The sequence below is a fragment of the Zingiber officinale genome, chromosome 11B (assembly GCF_018446385.1).
Source record: "Zingiber officinale cultivar Zhangliang chromosome 11B, Zo_v1.1, whole genome shotgun sequence".
NCBI classification, from domain to species: domain Eukaryota; kingdom Viridiplantae; phylum Streptophyta; class Magnoliopsida; order Zingiberales; family Zingiberaceae; genus Zingiber; species Zingiber officinale.
In genome coordinates this window covers 78,566,082-78,587,744 of record NC_056007.1, presented here as the reverse complement: position 1 = coordinate 78,587,744, position 21,663 = coordinate 78,566,082, and the positions used below count along the sequence as shown (strand labels likewise).

At 36.8% G+C, this 21,663-nt stretch overlaps 1 protein-coding gene across 6 annotated transcripts; it reads right to left on the bottom strand.

Annotated features, from left to right (window-relative positions):
- Positions 1-619: 619 nt before the first annotated feature.
- LOC122033566 lies at positions 620-20,379 on the bottom strand. Of its 6 annotated transcripts, none has more exons than XR_006126583.1 (13): positions 20,073-20,378; positions 18,536-19,822; positions 15,610-15,695; positions 15,031-15,527; positions 14,529-14,945; positions 14,332-14,444; positions 13,714-14,255; positions 13,366-13,596; positions 13,159-13,283; positions 12,494-12,990; positions 1,757-1,880; positions 906-1,676; positions 620-822 (listed from the first exon to the last, which is right to left on the bottom strand). XR_006126583.1 is itself a non-coding variant. In XM_042592611.1 (12 exons), exons 2-12 carry the CDS (start codon positions 19,685-19,687, stop codon positions 1,504-1,506), a joined length of 3,957 nt encoding a protein of 1,318 aa, XP_042448545.1. In that variant the 5' UTR covers positions 19,688-19,822; positions 20,073-20,378; the 3' UTR covers positions 620-1,503. The 6 variants fall into 6 exon arrangements, 4 of the variants coding, with proteins under 4 accessions (XP_042448545.1, XP_042448547.1, XP_042448546.1 ...); XR_006126584.1 differs by having other exon boundaries at positions 620-758; XM_042592611.1 differs by having other exon boundaries at positions 620-1,676.
- Positions 20,380-21,663: the final 1,284 nt, after the last annotated feature.

The following is a 21,663-nucleotide window of genomic DNA, read 5'->3' as shown; positions in this document are numbered from 1 at the left end:
TATAACACTGAATTGATCGTTTCTAAAATTAATTGGATCGTAACAACTAGATATTTAGATTATAAAAAAAAATCTACTGCACAATCTAGCCCATCAGAACTATACCAACCATTGGACCAAAGCAATTTGCATGTTCCTATTATCTAATTGATCCACCAAGCCTATGCAACTAGCTCGATTACATCGAGCAATCCAAACTGTGTGACCAATTCATGGCTTCCTCCAAAGCACCACTCACCTAGCCTATCTAACTCACTTAGCCCACTTACCCAGATCAACTCATTGGATCATCCAATTGATTCAACTCACCCGATCCTTCAAGCGTGTATATTTTGAAGGATTAAATTGAGTAAAATATGTATTTCTTAAATATGGTTTTGTAAGAAATCGCACATTAAAGTAGATTTAGATATAGAAATATAATTTTTCATAAATAGGAAATTACAAATCCTGAAAGTTGATATAGAAATATTATTTCAAAAATATATAAATAAAAGGGAACAAAAATATAACTAGAAGAAAGAAAGAAAGCACTAGCACATTCCAATGGCGACCAAATATGCAAACTTGATCCATATCTGCAAATTCCATCCAATCAACTACGCACAAAACTGTGACGAAAGAAAAAACAAATTTTATTATGGGGGAAATTCTACAAGAACATAAAATTGTAGCATCAACGTACAACACATTCAAAAAAAAAAAAAAATCCTACGATACCACATGGATCTCCTCTAAGTATGAACTTGAAACCAAATCTACAAGTAATCAGAACAAGATATTTCCATTACGATATTTGCAGTAACTCATTGAGAATTTAACCTAAAATGCACTAGCACACAGTTAAAAAATTTCTTTTGCAAAATGGAGTGAGAATAAACAGAAGGGCGACCAAGATAACTTACAGATAATGCGAGTAGTTGGCCAAGGGCCTTAGAATGGTCTGTTATCTTCTTTCTGAGGAAGAAACTGTATTCTAGCCACAATTACTGATGGCGATTACAGGCTCTATATGCTCAGAATTAAAGCTTATGTGCTTTTTATAGCCTCAAAGAGAGGTGGCATTACAAGGCTTATCAAGCAAAAGCGGCTCAGTTTCTGAATTTGGTTTAGGAACCTTGTCAGATACAGCAACAGTTAGTGAGAGAGAAAGGGATGCTGGTGTTTCCGTTCAATCCTCTTCTTTAGCAGGAAACATATCTCAATTGCTCCTCTCCCAAAGCTAGATTAAGATCAGGGGTATTAGATTCAAGTACATCATCATCATCTGATGATACTACATATACTAAATTATCTGTCTTTGTACTTGTAGATCCTATATTGACAGAGAAGTTTGTTTCAGCTTTTTTTGAGCTCTCTGACAGTGCCTCAGACAACGGACTATTATCCATTGAGCTAGATGGACACGATGTATTTTCAAACATGTGCATGAAGTTTCTTCTGTAAATCTACAAGCGTTATCCCTACCCTTTTCAGGCCTCATCCTTTTGTGTTTTTTTTTCATCACTCAGATTTGCAGCTTGAATCATCAGCACACAACGTTGCATCACCAGTGGTTTGCAACGAATGGTTGGAAAATTTTGTTGCAGTTTCCAACGAGCTGGGATGTGCACATTCCAAATTAGGCTTCGATTTCCAGCTAGGATGGTCTGCTATTAGGTCATTTCTATCATTCCCTGATCAAAACAGTGGAAGGTAAGATGGAAGTGATTATAATGAATCACAAGATTCAAGTCAAGTACAAGAGCAGGCTGACCTTGCCCAAAGCTTAATGAAACTGCATTAGGGGATTCTTCACAACTACTGACCCCTGTACCGCAAGCATGAACAAGGTGGTGTTCAGTATCTTTTCTGCAATCTGAATCACTAGTGAATTTGTCCTACCATATGAAATGTCAACTATGAGAACACAAACTAACAGATAGACGTGATAAAACTGGATATATAGTTACTTTAGCATGCAATTCCCTTTCAAAGAATGTCGACAATTTAACATTAAACGTACGCAAAGGAGGCTATGGATGGTGATTTGAACATCAGTGAAACAAAGTAAACTGCATCTTATGTCTGTCCTTTTAACAAAAAATACATTGGGGTATTAATAAGCTTGGGTAATTATTAGCAGGAAGATCAAACCATTTAAAGATGACTGAAAATAGCATCATGAAATAGAGATTATATATATATATATATATATACACACACACACAAAAAGTCATTGATTCCTTGTATCCATAAAATCCCATAGTTATTCTAGTACCAGCAGATGCCAACTCAAGACAAGGAAGAAGCTTGAAAAGGGCAGATCAGCAATACTTTTTCCTCATTCTCGAATAAGAAATCATTATATTTGACCTAAGAACAAGCATATCCGAACTGTTACCACTCTTTCCTAAGAAGTTAAGATTGCAGGAACATGCTCCTATTTGCTGCCTCAAACTGTCGAATCAGTCATGGGTTCATTTTGGAAACCATCCAGTTCATGACTTCAACTACAATCATATATATCTTGAAGACTGTGAATCAGTATAGAGCTCTGTCACCAAAATCTTTGATTGGGTCTGCCATACTAGAAACATAGTATTATCACAATTCTCCAATTTAATAGGAAAGACTTGCTTATTCGATAATAAATCAGGAAAAATACTTGTAATATTAAATCTAGGAAATAAATCTGACATTATTTTCCCTTATAGGAAATTGATCATGGAATCGGGCAACAGAAGTATCATCTAGCAAATATTTACAATATATATATATATATATATATAAACCAAGTTAATCTCATTGGCTAGCAAATATTTATAGAGTACACGATAAAGGGAGATAGTGTGCGAAAATCACTAGAATTTTATTTTTTTAGAAATTGAAGATCTCATTGGATTTATACTAAGGTAATTAGTACTGGGTATCTCTATGCACGTTTTAAAATTTTGTTTCGCACAACAAGCAGCGGAATCATAATTATTACAGCACGCACATCACATACATACAAGATACACACACGTGTTGACATAATCATAGAATTAAATTGCATAAATAAATTATACATGTAGGATGACGTGAAGCGGAAACGGCATCAACTAGCAACCTTTTGAAAGATTGCCTCTACTTGTATCCACACTGAGATCTCCGCGAGACGACTTCACTAAGTCACGTGTCGTGTCTCCATTCAATACTAGTTGAAGGAGGGAGACAAAGCGATCCGAGAGAAGACCCACGGTTTGGTTCGGTATCCAGATGATACGAAGTTCAGAGGTCGGAAAGCTCGCTGCCGGCGAGGAGCAGCAGGCCTAGTGGCGTCGAAGTTCCGGCAGCAACAGTTGCTCGCCGAACAGTGGCCAAGGGCAGCGGAAGGGGCTGCCGGCGGCTGGAACAGCGGCTGTGGAGTTGCTGTCCGGCGCCGTAAAAGGCTGCTGCCGGCTGTGGCCGGCGGCTGCAGTACACCGGAGGTCGGTGGCTGGCCGGTGGAGGGAGTGGCCAGAGGGCAGGTCTCCAGCGGTGCTGAACGGCAGCGGCAGAACCCTTGATGGGCGGCTGCGGCAGAACAGCAGCAGGGTGCTGCTGTTCGGTGATTGGCTGAAGGACTGCCGGCGACGGCAGGTGCACTGGTGGCAGGGGCAGTGGCTAAGGAGGTGGGCGACAGCAGGTTCACCGGTGGTGCAAAAGAGAACTTTCCTCCTTGGTGGTCGGCAGAACAAAGAGGAGAGGGAGAGAAGAGGGGGATCAAAACCTAACCCTTTAAGTTTAATCCAAATTGTTATTTTTCTCTTATAACCACATCTATTTATAGATCTCCTAATGAGTTTGAATAGTGAATTCAAACTCATATCCACTCTTCCAAAATTCAAACCATTAACCTTAAGTTTGGATCAAGACCAAACCATGTTAGCTCAAAACCAAACCCCCTTGGTTTAATAACCGAACCAATTTGGTTCATAATTAAACCAAAGAGGGTCCAATTCGTCTTCAAAAGACGTGGCACATCCACGCTTTCGTTTTGACAAAATATCTATCATATTTGTCCTTCGTCTAGTCCAATCAGACTCAATCTCTCTCAATCTGAGAATCCAATTCTCAAATTCATTTATGTCTTTCGAATAAACATGTAGTGTATGTAACATTATATGTTCTCAGTTATTTTAGTCATTCATAATTGACCATTAATTACGAATAGATCATGAGTCATAACCCCCAATTGACCGAAAATCACAATTGATTCCAGAATCACTTCTAAACCCTTCAGCAGCAGCATCTGTTCCTTACACTCATCTTATACCCGTTCGATTAAGGACATGGTCTATATGTCATTCCCCATTAGGCTGACTACATCACACCTAGCTTAAGTTGTAGTTCCTTGTCCTATGGATTTGAATTACTCAAACACTTGTCCAAGAAGACCATCCTCTTGCCAAAGACTTACGAGTAATAATTCTAACAAATGGTCATAGGGTATGCATCTCCTTATCTAAGAAGTGGTGAATCTTCAATAGGTTATTCAAACATTTTCGGGCATCTTGACTTATACCCAATCATCCAAAGGACATACCTCCAAGAAGATGCTAGTTTAAGATATCAAAGCATAAATCTCCATAATCAAGATGACTTGAATACCCTCAAGTCAAAGAAATCTTGTACTCGAGCTGCAATGAGATCTCATTAACATGTATAGAACTACATGAAGTTTCATAGCACGTCATATTCAATGAACTAGTTGTTGGAACCCCAAGGTTGTTTTTGGTGTGATCAAACAAGTTAGGTTAGGTCCTGTTATGTTCTGATCCGTCCCACTAAAGAGCTAGGAGGACATGAGCACACAGCAAGCGCGCACGGTTGGAAGTGCGCGGCGCGGGGGGCGGTGGGCCGGCACGTGCGTGTCGTCCGTCGTCTGATCGAAGATCACCGACAACCGTGGATGAAGAGTGCAGGGCGACCTGCGCGAAGAAGCTTGAGGAGCCTCGAGATGTGAAGAGCCTTGAGAGGAGGTCCGGATGAACCGGCGCCGAGATCGAATCCCTTTACCGGGCGTCGGAGCTGAGTGCAAGTGCTGGACTCTTTGTGAGAGCTGTGCTGGTCTATTCTTGGTGGCACGCAGGGACATAAAGCGCGGAGCAGGGCAGATCATCAGGCATCAGCCTTCCATGAAGGCGCCGGACACGGCTGACCTGGCTGCCGGGATAATGAGCTATCGCTAGCGAACACCACGAAGGGCCATATCCGGGCGCAAGGCTTCGATAAGTATAAAGGCATAGACTTAGAAGGACCTAACAACTTTTGTAATGCAATAAGTCCGTTGTTAACAAGTATAGACTCCTTACCAAGATAATCGTCGAAGCTCGATCTTGGAAGTGTAGAGACCAAAAGGAAATTTTTAACCATTCAATGCCTTGGATTAGTGTATGAACCTGATAAATGATGCCTCTAGTATTATGGTTATCTATTATTGCTTAACCCGAGTCGTCCTCTCATTCTTTAAACTTTGAAAGATTGAGAGGAATGTGTTCGTTCTTGAACCTGGTAACGTAAAGTGGTAGTGACAACCACCATGTGAAACAAAATCTACACTTGACTTGGACTAACTGCCGAACGAGTATTATCGAGCTAGAGGTCTACGTCAAGAGCGTGGGACGCCTGTCCGCCGACGAAACTAACAATTTAAGATGAAAGTAGTGATGCCCAAGCAGCAGCATGAAGAAATTGAAGTTTATGGCACGCAGACGACTTGAGTAGCCCTTCCGAGCGCTACACACCTTGCTAGGATGTCACAAGTAAATTAAATGCAACAAAAACTTTGAGAAAGTTCTTAAAATCTGCACGAAAGAACAAAGTAAGTCGTGAATCCGAACTCCTCATGAACTCCGAGTCATTATCGTAGAATTGCCAAAACAAGCTCATGGCCTCGAATGAGCGAGAGCACCTACTAGAAGATAAAGAAAGTTGTAAGCATGTATCGTAATCCGGGGAGGAGCATGTCGGTCGCTCTCGTAAGCAACGTAAATTGGTCTTGGGCATTCTTGTCGGAACGACTGCAACTTGTTCGAATCTTCCATATCTGTCGAGTATCAGATAAGCAAAGGAGTATTAGGCTTGTCGAATGTAGAAGAATTATAGTAAAGGAACTACGTGTGAATTTTAATTTATCCTCAATTAAAACAGATGAAATGTTATTATAGAACATCAAACTTGCTGTTAAATAAAATAGGACACATCGCTAATTTTAGAAATAGAAATTAGAAATTAATTAGGAATCTATTAGAAGATTATTGGCAGAATCCGTCCAATCGAGGTACTTAGCAAATACTGACATAAGACGGAAATTTTGGACGATACAAAATTCCTTCAGCTCAAAATTATTGTTTCGATTAATTGTTCATTGTTCATAATATTTGATCCCATTTTTTTTAAAGGAGAAATGATCATATATAAAAAATTCGAATTTTTTTAAACTTATCCTCCGCTATTACTAAGAAATTTTTTTCTAAAAACTTTAAAGTATTTAAACAAGAATTAATTCATCGATTTTTTTCAGGTGGATCAGGGGAGAGGATACAGGGAAGAACAGTTTAACGCAAGTTTAGAACTTGACTTGCAAGTAGCTTCACTAGAAATTCGCTCTTTTACTTGCAAGCTTTTCTTTTTTGTTAAAACTTTTATTTTTTGTAACAAGAGGAAGATTTTTTTTTTTTTATGTAGGGAGGTTCATTCAAGCGGAGAGAGGGAAGATTATTCTAGGGAGGTTCATTCAAATTATAAATTTGAGCGATAATTTAAATTAAATATTCAAATCTCTGACTTTTGGTAAACTACTCGCTACCTGAAAAGAGAGATTGTAGAACGAGTTTTATTATCTGATCGATTGCGAGTAGGTTAGGTCGCTGGTATGTCTATCGCCTGCTGCCCAAGCAAGAGTTGGAGCGGACAGATTTTGTAAGTCTCGACGAGCAGACGAGGCCTATGTTACACAGGAACAGGACCAATCACAATTTGTATCGCAAGTAAGTCGCCCGACGGAGAGTGACTGTGCTTGTGAAGGTCGCCTTTCGTACGAAAATTGCGAGGCCGGCAAGTCTGACCAAATGCTTTATTCCGGCCACCAGGAGGCGATTCTGCTAAACTAGTTGGAAGCGGCTGTCACCACGTTCAAGCTCCCGGAGAGCGTGGATGAGACGTGGTGTCAAGTCGCGCCTACGACCGACTATATATGACGCGGGAACGCGCCTATGATCGCCTTCCAGCTAACGCCTTCCAAGGGACTACCAAGCTCACGTTATATGAGATGCCTTCCTGTGCTGGCCTTCGACAAGTGTAACGAGGAGATTCTTTGTTGGACTTATTGCTTAAATCTAGTGCCTAAGAGCGACTAACCAGTAGGTATAATTTTTCCCTTTTCTTTATGCTTCTCTATTTACTATATGCTGCGCTTGCACACCGAGTGATTTTACGTTGAGTTGCCACTACGAAGGGAAAGATTTAGCTGTGGTAACTGAACCCTAACTCTGGTACCTAGCTCAACAATTCCTGAGTGATACTCTCGATATATAGTTTCTATGTTTCTGTGATAAAGATCGATCATTGGATTGGAACGAACCAAAGGAGTCATAACATATCATAGGCCAGATGTCGATGTCTAGTCTCATCAATTCATCGACTAAGGAATATTTCAATACATATATAATTACACATGAAGAGATATCCACTAATTGTGATCCAATCACATTTTTTCTTGTATTATGTATTGTGGACTTCATTAACTAAGTTTAAGATCCAATTAACTACATAAAAAATATAGTGAATTTATTTATCAAATAAATAATGCCTTAGGACGCCTCTGAAAGCATACTCTCACTTGACCTAATGTCAATCGCTTTGGTATCTAATACCATAAGCTTCTATATGACTCTCAAACTTGTTTTGTGGTAGAACTTTTGTCAAAGGATTAGCTAGGTTCCTTTCAATAGAAATTTTCTCAATTTGTATTTCATTCCTACTTATGATCTCCCTGATCAAGTGATAGCGGCGAAGTACATGTTTAAATCGTTGATGAGACATATGTTCCTTAGCCTAAGCAATAACCCTATTGTTATCGGAGTAAACTAGTAATGCTTCAACAATACTCAGAACCACACTAACTTTAATGATGAACTTCTTAATTAAAATCGCTGCCTTTGTTGCATCAAAAGTTACAATGTATTTCGTCTCAATGGTAGAATCCGCAACGGTTTCTTTCTTTGAATTTTTCCAACTTATTGCACCTCCATTTAAAGTGAATACGTATCCAAACTAAAACTTGAAATCATCCTTGTCCATCTGAAACTGGCATATCTGTATACCCACGGATAGTCATATCACCCTTTCCATATATTAAGAACAAATCATTAGTTCTTATTAAGTACTTAAAGATTGCCTCGACAGCCACCCAATGATTCGTGCCTGGATCTGGTATATGCTCATGACACTTAGAACATATGATACATCAGACCTACTATATGATTCTATAGCTGACGCATATGAGATCTGACTCATGCGAATCCTCTCGTCTTATATGCTCAAGCACATAGACTTCGAAAGTCCCATGTCTAATGAGAATAAAACCTTTCTTAGATTCTTCCATGCTAAACTGTTTTAGCACTTTATCGATGTATATAGAATACAACTTTTTTTATATATCTCTATAAATCTTAATCCCAAAGATAGAGGTTGTTTCTCCCATACCTTTCATGGAGAATATTTTTAACAACCAAACTTTGAACGAGCACATCGTTTCCTATAAGTAATATGTCATCAACATATAATACTAGGAATACGACTGCACTCCCACTAACTTTTATGTACACACATGATTCATCTGGATTGTGTGAGAAATCAAAACGCTATGATTACCTCAACAAAGCAGATATTCTAATTCCTTGCTTCAATCCATAAATGGATCGTTAAAGCTTGCATACCTTATTTTTGTTAACAGATGTGAAACCTTTGGGTTGAATCATATACACATCCTCGAATAGATTCTCGTTAAAGAAAATTATTTTCATATCCTTTTGTCATATCTCATAATCGTAATGAGCTGCTATGGCCAGGCTCATCCGAATAGATTTAAGCATAGCTACTAGTGAGAAGATTTCGTCATAGTCAATATCATATTTTTTACGATAGACTTTCACAACCAATCTTGCTTTGTAAGTAATTAAATTACCATTCATGTCGGTTTTCTTCTTGAAAATCCACTTGCACCCAATAAGTATTATACCCTCGAGTGGACCCACCAAGTTCCAAACTTCATACATGGAGTTCATTTCAGATTTCATGGCTTTTAACCATACGTCTTTTCTGAACTTTTCAAAAGTTCTTCATAACTAGTAAGCTGCTCATCCTTAATAAGTAACACGTCTCTCGATTCACTTATAAGCTCGGGAATTAGACGTGTCTGACTAGATCTACGAACTGGTATGTATCAACACGTTCAGCTATTACCTTATCCTTATGAGTAATCAGTTGTGGTTCTTGATTAGGCGTCTTTTCTGTGTTTATTGGAGTTTCTTGAACTACCCTAGTTCAATCTCAATCTCACTATTTTCTTGCAAAAGAAACTTTCTCTAAAAATACAGCATGTCTTGAAACAAATATTTTTTGTTCCAAGGGATGATAAAATTGACAACCCCAAGTTGTTTACAGTAATCAATAAGATAAATAAGGTTTCTTACTAGTTCATATCTCAAATGGAGTAATATAGACTGTCTTAGTCGGGACTCTGTTTAATAAGTAAATAGTTGTCTCGAGTGCATGACTCCAAAAGAAGTTGGGAAGACTTGCATGATTTATCATTGACTTAACCATGTCCAACAAGGTTAGATTTCACCTCTCTAACACACCATTATGTTGTAGTGTGTATAGCCGAGTGCATTGAGACAATATCTCATTGTCCTGAGATAATCTTGAAACTCTTGGCTTAAGTATTCACCACATCAATTCGATTGAAGTATTTTAATACTTTTGCCTTTCTCTACTTCATGTCTATTCAGATTTGTATCTCAACAGATATGATCAAGGTGACAATGTCATGTATAGGAAGTTAACTAATCGTCTCGTTTAGCACATTTGCTATTTGTTTCAATATTGAGTATATCATCGAATATATCTAGCGCGTAAATACAATTGCACAATGTTCGAGTTTCATAAAGAATATCATTCAAAATTATATAACAATTGTTATTAAAAGACAAATGAAAATCTTTCTATTTAAGTAAGAAATAGAAATAATGTTCTTTATTAAAGTAGGAACATAATATCAATTATCGGTTCTAAGATTAGGTCATTAGGGAGTTTCAACAAATATGTTCCTATGGCTTTAGCTGTAACCTTTGCTCCATTGCCAACTTGTAAATTTGAATCTCCCTTTCCGGTCTTCTACTATTCTTTAGCCCTTGTATGTTATTATATATATGTGAGTCACACCCAGTATCCAATACCCAAGTGTTAGAAGATATAGCATGACATTCAATAACAAAGATACCTGAAGTAGATGGGGCATCGAATGCCTTCTTGTTTTTTATGGTCTCAAGATAAATCTTGCAGTTTCTTCGCCAGTGTCCCATCTTGCCACAATGGTGACACGGCCCCTTTGATGTTGATTCTTCTTTTTTGGTCTTTTTCTTCTTCCCCTTAGCTTAAGCTTTTGACTTTCTCTTCTTAGAACCTTTCTTTGAAGTGTCAAATAACATCAAACCTTTCTGTTCTTTCTTAACAAATGGCCGAGTCAATTTGTTTGTGTCCAAAATTGAACGCAAATTTAAAGATGATTTTTTTATTCTATTAACCTAGAAATACAAAATTAAGTAAATATAAGAGAGATAAATTTATTATGTAATGCAAATAATTTACATAAAAAAATTTCCACTTATCGAATTCAAGAGTTCTTTGAATTCGAGAGACAGTAGGTTTTCTTCAAGTGGGTTGATATCCACTATAGATAAACCATTCTTAGTTCTAGTGTAGGTATCACCTAAACCAATATATATATATATATATACACACACACACACATTACACTATCAATTTATTGATATTTGCATAAACATCGGATTGTCAATTCATTAACATATATACATCGTATGTATATCACCCAACTTCACCCCTATCCACATTGATCTTAGAGTGATTCTAACAAATCAACACTTCAAATTAAAGTCGACCCATTAATCGTGAGATAATATCTTAATGGTCTGAATGTGTCTAATTTTCAAGTTAGGCTTGAAGAGAATCCAACAATCCAAGCTTAACATTAAACACTAATCCTAGACCATATTAATGGAAGGTGTAAGCTTTAAAATTAAATTAGGGATTTCTTTATTTTTATTTGGTCTCATCTACAACATGCAAAATAGGTAAACTATCTACATGTTTCTACGTAGCATAATTATGGCATATATATAACATGACATTAATCATATTAATCATGCATATGTCATGGCATAAATTATGATATAAGTCATGTCGTTGTTGTCTTAAATTAATTTAAAAAAATAAATATATTAAAGAATTTGATTTCATAAATCATAATCCTTTAATTAGATTAAGAAACAATTTACAAATCTAATTCCATATCTTATTAGGAAATAATTCTGAATTAGAAAATTCTCAATTAAATTAGGAAACAATTTCCTAAATTGATTTTTCCTAATCATATTAGGCAATAATTTCTAAAATTAGATTTCATAACAAATTAGAAATTATTTAAAAAAATAGAATTTCCTAACAAATTATGAAATATTTCCAAAATTGGATTTCCTAATAAATTAAGAAACTTTTCCAAAATGTTCTAGCGGGTCGCGTCGACAACCACGACGACCCCAACGGGTCGTGCTCAGGCGTGCGACGACCTACGGAGGGGATGTCCGAATAAACCTAGGAAACCTAGAAAAAACTTATGTTGATAATTTTAATCAACTCCTCACTATAAATCTCAATTATCCCATATAAATTTATCCCATTAATTTAACATATATATATTTTATTTTTAAAAATTTTAAAAATATATAATAAAATTTATATTTATTTATCATATAAAAGTGTTCAAATCTCTTTTTTTTATAAATAATTTTTATTTTTAAAAATATTTAAATTAATTTTTTATTTTTAATTAATATATTTTATATTTAAAAAAATACTGAAACTATATCGACACGGCATCGCATGATATGATACCGAAACCGTATCATTTTGATCTATGATCGAAACTTCGACACGGGTCGAGATTTTAAACCATGGTTCAAAGTAAGAGTTCATACAGGATGAGCAAGGATAATCAACCAGAAAAAGGCACATCATTCCCAACCTATATCATGTATTAGAGCAAACCTCAAGCACTCTAGGTCCAGTAAAAGACAAATCAGAATGAACCAGCAACTATTTCATTGACTGAAACCATCAAAAAGATCCTAAGTTATATGATATTGAAAGGTACCGGGAGATGTTTAATAGCTAAGAAAGAACTCACCGAGCTATGGATATCTTTTTCCATTTCTGAGGCCATTTGTTCAATATCTATCTGAAATTTTGATTCTGGACGAAGAACACAGACAGAAGTGTCATGGCTCCTGTTTCTAAATGAGCAGGCTGCAGGATGAGACCATAAAATCTGTTTTGTTTGCTCTTCATCATCGGGAACATTCTTGTGCACGATATCCTCGACAAGAGGCTGCTCCTCATTCTCATTTCCTGATATCGGAATAGCCTGAAGATCAATGCAGGAACTATATTTGGATGAATTTTCCTTTAGCAATTTATCAGACCTTGTCACTTTGGGACTTGTGTCATCAGATATTTCAACAGCGCTACAAACTTCAGTACCAGTTTGCATAGATAAATCTTTTCTGGCTGATTTCATGTTCAAACTATTAACAGGAGACCTTTCATTCAGACCAGACAGATCTCCCAAGCTATTTTCCTGTCTTCCTCTAAATAGACCCCAAAGATAAAACAAATTGTTCCAACCTGGAGCATCAGACAATAGCACCCAAGTCAGAAGATTATTTATGAAATTGCAGGCAGGAATACAAACACATAACCCACGTTTTGTCATGTAGATTAAGTTGAATCTTTAGAGAACATACTAAATGCTATAAAATCTCCCTAAGCAGGAAGAACTAATGTTGATCTTACGTTGGGAGTTCTCTGGTAATAAATTTGAAGGGAATATAAGAAGTTCCACAGCGCCAACAACACCTATGAGAGCTAGATCGTTCTTAAGTATGTTATCCATCAGCTTCCAATAGTAATTTTCATAACTGCACAAAATGACGCACATGGCAACATCAAATACTGTCTCAGCCTTCACATACACTTGCAACTTGAAATGTACGCAAAAACCTGTCAATATTTTTAGCAAAGAAAAAGAGAGCAATGTTATCTTCTTTAGGGTTGTTCTCGCAAAACTGCAGAGGCCATGAGCTTAAACGTGGTACTTCCTCCAGTTGAACTTTACAAGGTAATTGTCCTGCCACTTCAAGTGCAATGGGGGAGACATAAGATGACAAGTGAGCTTGGAAACCATCCAAAACTGTCAGAGACCTGGTACTCGTCGACACCTCAAAAGCACCCCTGTACATAATAAGGTATAACAATCAAAATTAAAGGAAACCGTATACATGAATTTGTATCAACAGTAAGAATAATGATTAAAAATATTCATAAAACTCTACTAAGAGCATGCCATACTGCCAGATATAGTTTATCTCTGGAATTACTGAAGCTCTCATTAGACCAATCTCAATGGAAGCTTGATCAGACATGTTTTGTATGACAGGCATCGCAGCTAGGTCATTTACAATGTCAAGATCTGTCTCACTTCGAGGAACAACCCCAGATTTCTTATGGTCTTGAACATCCATTGTACTTTCAACAGAAGGCATATTTCTAGGAACTGCAGCAAAAGTTTTAGTTGTTTCTTCAGAATTCACATCAGCAAGACCCAAAAGAACTTCCTCAAACTGTTCAGGTGATTTTCTTTTTGTTCCCAATTTCCAACTCGAGATCTCAAATGCATTTTTCTGCCTAATAGTTCTGTTATCCATAGCTCTTAAACTTTGGTCAGAAGGAGGTGTCATAGCAGTTGTGCGAAGTTTGTCAACTGGGCAGAACTGTGTTGGATGACCTGTTTCATTACACTTGTGGCATCGGTTGGGGATTGAAGCTGCCAGTTTAGAGTTTATATAGGTTTGGTCTTTGGTTTTATCATCCCTGTGCCTAAGCATTGCAAACTGAGATAAAGTGTAGTGATTAAGTTCAACTGCTTCATTGTTTAAGAAAAGAAGAATAAATTCCATGAATAATTACCTTGGGAGGAGGTAGAAAAGGCCTTTGTTCTTCATTCTTATAGAATCTAACTACAGATGTACCTCCAGAAGTTCGTGATGGATTTGCTGATGGCTGCTTCTTCCCTTCATTAGCTAAATGGAGCCCCAAAAGAATCAGTTATAGACAACAATCTAACATAGACAAAGAAGGCAATCATAGCAGAAGATTTTACTCACCTATACCAGTTGCATCATTTGATCCTTTGCTGCCGGCTAGATTTCTTGAATCAGATATCCTTTTTAGTTCGGCATCACAGCTTTGAATCTTCAAATTGGACTTAGCAGATACCGCCTGACTGGCAAATTGATAATCAGAATTTCTCGTACCTAGCATGGTCCCACATTCCACTTGTTTGACACCTCTAGAATTCTCAGGGTGTGACGTGCTAAGTGCATGAGTTTTGCTTAATGTTCTGACACAACTCTCGGTTCTGAATGATGCAGATTTTGTGATTCCTCGGCTAGGTCCTTTGCTTCTTTTGTTGGTTAAATTAGATTCCTTAGCAAAATTTTGCTTCCAAGGAACATTATTCAGCAACTGTTTTACTTTCGGAACTTTTGAATTGTTAAATGAAATTGATTTTGATAGAGTCCCTAAAAGCAACAATTCAGAAAAGGAAATTATAAGCATGCAAAAGAAAGAGTATTAGAAATGTTTCATACAGAAAATCAAAATTACCATGCATTTGTTCATAAGGTGTTTGTATCTTAGATGACTCAGGATTAAAAGATTGTGCATCAGAATCTCGATGGGATATACCTTCCAACTTCTCACATGTAGTGGGAAAAAGTTTTAGTATATCACTAGCAGCTTTTTTGCAATTTTCATGTGAGAGCTGGGAAGGTTTGCTTGGAATATTTGTACCAGTAGAGGCACCATCTGCTTCATTGACTTTCTCCTTAAAAACAGAATCAACCTTCATAGTCTCTCTCTTCCTTTTAGACGGAAGTAAATTAGCTAGTTCTTCATTATCTCTTCTGATGTCTGGATCAATTGCCTTATTTTCCATACTAAATTCATTGTTCTGATTACTTTCCTCAGGAGGTGGTGATTCTATTCTACTAATTTGTGCTTTAGATTTTCCTGTTACTTTATCTGCAGTCTCTTTCAATTGGCATTCTTCACATAACCACTCACCTTCAGGAACTTTAGCCAACATTATTCTCATGCAGTAACTGATTAAAAGTAAAATCTCCATTAAACATAACATCTATATGAAAAACATCTCCAAGAAAAACTCAGACACCAGGAACTTACATATGCTCAGCTCCATCACTGCACCTACTACAGATAGCAAGCAACTCTTCCTGACCTTCATCTCCACATATATCACATACTTTTACCTGCAAAATAATAGATATGGAAATAAGATACAACTACAAAGCTATCCAAGTAAGCAGAATTGGGGCAGTGTGGTTTTAACGGATAACAGACTTTGTTAATATCATTTTTAATCTTGGCCTTAAGACCCCATTTTATAATTACAAAACTATCCAACTACAAATGATGAACTATAATTACTTGTTGAATTATATGTATAAATTGTTAGATATGAATGTGAAAGGTTGGTTGGATGGAGTGGGACTTAAAAGAGGAAAGGAGTTATAAAGATGAGGTTATTATTATCATTGTCTTTTCAAAATTGATTATCTATTCTTTGACTCATCATTACAACTGAACAGGTGAAAGAATGGATGAATGGATTGATCATTTCATTGGAAAAAACCATACATCCCGTATCATCCTTTGTCTCATTTGTCCTTCCAATAGAACACAGTATTATAGTTATGTGAGGTACCTTCAAACCTGCATATACTGATCTCAATTGGTTGCAAACTACCTTCATTTTTATAGTTCATTTAAATTTATGAAATGAAAATTATTGATAAAGAAAAAATTGTTATTTTCTTCTATAATCAAGATTGCTATATCATATTTTACAAGTTGCAAATGCAACTTTGTGACCATTTCAAGTCATAGTAGAAAAGTCTTTGAGTACAAGGTGTGCACACCACATTGGATGTGAGACTTGTGATCAAGTACTGGTAGGAATTTTGCATATTGAAGATCAATACAAGCAACCAAACATTTATTCTAGAATAGGCAACATATCAACATGTATAGATCAAAACTTGATGTGAATAGGCAACAAATCAACAGTAGCCGGTTAAAACACTCTAGGTACATATCATGGTAAAATCATGTAGCCAACATCCTTACCCTCTATTAGTTATGAATCAATTCCTTATTTAGCAACAATATACTTCAGATACGGAATGCAACTTCAAATACATTCATGACAATTGAAAATGACATGAAAGTATCTGGTCATATATCATTGTTATCTAGAAACAACAGATCAACACTAGAGTGATGTTTCCCTAAGTTCCTACAACATGCCCTACATAGATATGAGCATCGCTTGACATAAATAATGAATGGATCACCATTCAAGAGCTTGATACCTATTTCTAGCTTCAAATTTTCATAATATATAATGATGTAGTTATAGCATTGTTAACCTATTATTCAAGAAAGATTTAAATTGATGGCAAAACTTAGAAATTTGGAAAAGATGGAAATGGAAGGAGTGTAATGCTTGACATGATCCTTTTTCCATGTCAAATGAAACCAGAATATAAATAATATATATGCATGTAAAGTGTATATATCTAAGATGTATGAGTGATATATTCCTTGGGTGTCTATGAATTAAGTTTGGGATCTACCATCAGCAAATTACTTTTTTTTTCTCAGGTTCATATCTAAGAATCAATATAATTGCAAATTCCAATGAAACTGGTTAAAAGTTATATCCAACATTTACAATTAAATGATAGAAATTTGTGTTTTCTTTGGTATGCTAATCAAAATAAATCCACAAAAGGGAGAGGAGAAACAAATATCCTTTTCAACAAACACACACTTGCAAGATTACCCGTATGAAAAATTAGGTGAAATACAAAGCAAATTTAATCAACATAGAAGCATAGTTCGATCAAAGTTTTATATACACACACTCCGATTATTAGTGGAATCCTTGTGCATTGAGACAATGCACTTTGTTTATAGTCAAGCATGGCACTGAACAAAATAACTTTTTCATGACTCGGAAATAGGGGTGAGTATTCGGTTAAAACCGGACTGTATTAACCAAACCGATTTTTTTTCGAACAAACCAAACTAGCCAAATTTTTTAAACATAGTTAAACGAACAAACCAAATCTCTAAAATGTTGATTAATTCTGTCGAAAACCGAATTAACCTTTTTAAAAAAAAATGGTTTTTTAATAAAATTCGGTGTTGATCTGAAAAATAGGGTCTGGAAATTTGATTTGGTTCAAAAATTCAGTCAATTCAGTTTAATTGAATAAGAAATTTTAAAACCGAAATTGCCGAATTAACCAATTTTTTTAGGGAAAAAATGAATTTCCGAATGAATTGAGCTGAATTTTAAAATTCAGTCAGTTTGTTCAGTTTAACCGAATTTTTGCTCACTCCTACTCAGAAACATAAAAGTATAGCATAAAGAGTACTATAAAAGTATAGCATCATTAAACTATTAGTCAAGAAAATTTAAATTGTTGTGCCAAAACTTTTTGGAGAGCAGAGAAATTGGGGAACAGTTATGTTTGATATCAGCCTTTTTTTTCATGACATGATATATGGTCAGATATCAGATATCATGAGTGAATGCTCAAAAGGGGAAAAAACTCTCTATCTAGGAGGTACAAATGACAAATTCAAGGACGTGGAGAATTAAGTTTGTAATCCACCATCAACAAGTTACTTTCACTTGCATATTTAAGAATAAATATAATTACAAATTCCCAAGTGCCTGATTAATAGATTAAAAGCATATGCACCAAATAAATAAAAGAAGCCTGTGTTCCTTTTGGTACCCTAATCAAAATAAGGACCAGCATAAATCCTTTTTTCAACAAACATCACACTTACAGGTTACCCTATATGGAAAGTTAGGTAAAATACTAAGCAAATTGATCAAGATAAAATCATAGATCATTCGACAGTTTTATGCCCACACATTCCCGTTATTGGTGGAGCCCTTGAGCATTATCGCACTTTGTTTATAGTCAATCACAGTGCTAAATATAATAATTTTTTCATGATTCACAAACATACCTTAATAAAAGTTCTTGAAAAGAAACAGAAATGAACTTACATCTTCTTCAGTTTCTTCTGAATCTTCACCTTCAACATCAGGCTGTAAAAGTCCCTGAGACATCTGACGCTTTGATTTAGATGTATCAGATTGTTCATTACAACCTCTTGACTTTACTTCCTCCTGCGGCTTGAATCCATTGCCACCATTTTCAGTTCCCAAACATTTGTCAATGCCTTCTGATGAAACCAACTGAGGCTGACTCTTTACACTATCTTCATTGCTGACTTTACCATCGGAAATATCCTTTTTCCCATCATCATTGGCAAAAAATAGTTTGACCATTATTGGAGAATTTCCATCATCCATGGCACACTGAGACAGATCTTTGTTCTGTGAACCTGAACAAGAAAATTGGAATTTCGAAGACATATTACTACTTGAAATTGGGTCTTTTATGCCATCAGTATTGTGACACGAGTTAGCATCTTTGGAACAATATGTGGTACTACTCTTCATCAAAATTGTTGTATTTCCTTTACAGTTAGTCTCACCCTCTTCAGGCCCACTATTATTACAGTCATCAATAGCCTCTTTATGAATATTCTCCTCATCATTTTTTATGTGAGAATTGTCTGTTAAACCAAAGTGGCATCCCATGACTTTCTTCTTTAATTCCTCAGGATGACCATGATTTGCATTATTGGAATCTTGACCTCCAGAATTGCAAGAATTATTTCCCATGTTACAGTTTCTTCTGTGCTGCTCATCAGCAATACTGCATGTTCTCCTGTCAAGCAAATCTGATGTTTTACTGGCGTCTAAGGAAAAAAGACAACAACCAGCAGGGTTAGTTTGTTCTTGAAGGAAACTACTATCTTCAACTGCATCTAAAATAGCCTCTGGATTTAAGACTACATTCTCAGATGCATCATGCACTACTGATGCTTTAATTGCTTGTTTATGTTCAGCATTTTCAACAAATGAATCATGCATAACTGATGCTATAATTGTTTGTTTAATTTCAGCATTTTCAGTAGATGAATCTTGTCCTGAATCAGAACTTAGTGAATGAGATAGTGTTCTAACTGCTTTCTTAGGCATATGATATTCCCCGCTCTTAACAACACTATCAGCAACAAAAGCAAATGTATCTTCTTCTTCTTGGGAGGCATTATTATCAAAAGGTCCTCCCTCAAGATTTGATCCCATAAGTGAAGATCGGTTGAAGTGGAAACACTAGGACTGAGGAGCAGAATACACTTTGCATGTCCCAAAAATATGCCCAGGTGTGAAGATCCTCGAGATGTTTAACTTTTTTCAACTGGAAAAAAAATAAAAACAATCCTGCGTAGGAAAAAGGTGAACCATCACGTGTGAGTCCAACTCACATGACAACTTTCATTCAGGCATAAATATAGAATTCAATGGGGATAGAATGTCACGTAAATCATTACGCTAACAAAACCAGTCCAAGTACCGAAAACATCCAATCAAACGAGGAGGTGATTGCAGCATCATGACCAAGACAATAAAGTAATTTTTTTTTTTACATTTCGAACAAACAAATAAATAAAAAAGGTGTTTTTCTACATGCCTCCAGTTGCCTCAATTTCTAGTTGAGATCCTAGAACCCTTCCAGGGCGCTCTCACGATCAACCCACGCCGTCATGCTTCGGCTACGATCGGTTTCGCCCGGATAGGGTTCCCGTCCTCACCGCCGCGATGTGATCTTATGCCTCGCAACTTCCGACGATGAAAAAAGCGGCGAAGATTTGGATAATGCAGCGAGCGAAGGAAGAAGGGATCAGCGTAAAACGGGAGTTGGACAGCGTGATCGTCAATTTCGATGGAAACGAAGGCGAGAGGAATAGAGGGAGGGTAGGGGCACGGAATCGACGGTGTTGCTCTAAGAAATAGAACATGCAAACCGCCCTAATCACGTGCCTGGCATGCTTTGATATTATTTATACATATGTAATTTTAAAAAGTTGCATATACCAATTTCTCAACAAAATAACCTATTATTATTATTATTATTATTATTATTATTACCCGGCAAGAGGAGGATACTTCTAAGGCTATATTTTTGTTAGTGCGATTAGCACTAACGATCTAATCCAAATTTTGATGAATGATAAAGTAGGTTAAATTAGTTTCATTGTGATCTAATACTTTAACTAAGTGTGCAGAAGCCGTTTTGGCAAGTCCCGAATAGGCCGTGATCGCCACAATATAACGGCGATAGCACGCACAACGTACTGTAGTGTAAGTAAGCGCGCCAGAAACGAGCCGTCAATAATGAGGGCCATCAGTAAAAATCCAACTCGGGTTAGGTGACTTTTCCTAGATCCGGGACAATTCTTTTAGGGAGAATCGATATTATCCATAGATCGGAGGCGAGGAAGTGAATTGGGATACATGCATACTCTCTCGCTGTGTTCATCGACTCGAACGATCGCTACATCAGTTGGTTTACACATATCGGTCGCTTCGGTGCTTAGACCGGAACTTGGACGACTGCCGTTGGTCGCCGGAACCTGGACATTCTTACCTGAACCGCTCAACAATCTAACGATAACTGTAGATCCTAAGTAACTGGCGGTCACTTGTTCTCCTACTGATTCATAGCGGTACGCACCCAAGCATGCTGCCTTACGTTTGCTCCGGTGTGAACCTGTCAATGTGAACAAATTGCTCACGGCCTGAAACGGTTGTCATTGATTACTGCTCAAAATTAGAATTAAAATTTAAAAATTTCAAGCAAAATAAAAAAGGGCTACATGTCTTAAGTTAGGGCCGTTAACGTATAAGGAATGTCTTTAAAGAATCAAAGCCCATTCGTTCCACTTGTCACCCTCGGTCGGGGAATTCATTCCTTATATATCAGAGTCGTCTGTTCCTCAAGATCAAAATCCTTCAACTGTAGTTCAGATCATCTGCATGGGCTTGGAGAGGTACAAGATCGATCGTTTCATCGCATCTTCACAGCTTCATCGGCAAAGGACGACGCTAACATATTGCGTTATGACGTTAAATTTGGCAAGCCTCTGAGCGTGCACCACGCAGGGACAGTAAAATTCACAGAGAGCAGGAAATCAGCCTTAGTGACCTGACCACTTAATATGTTGCTGACCGCTATCCATAAACAGGTCGTAAGTAAGAAGTCAGAGTTCCGTCTGAACTTG

What these genes read in the sequence shown, in the direction of transcription:
- LOC122033566 (XM_042592611.1), bottom strand. Translation starts at nt 19,687, where the DNA reads ATGGGATCAAATCTTGAGGGAGGACCTTTTGATAATAATGCCTCCCAA. An exon ending in GAGATAAACTATATCTGGCA is followed by an intron (nt 13,597 to 13,713) that starts GTATGGCATGCT and finishes TATTATGTACAG; the next exon opens with GGGTGCTTTTGAGGTGTCGA. An exon ending in ATTACCAGAGAACTCCCAAC is followed by an intron (nt 12,991 to 13,158) that starts GTAAGATCAACA and finishes CTGATGCTCCAG; the next exon opens with GTTGGAACAATTTGTTTTAT.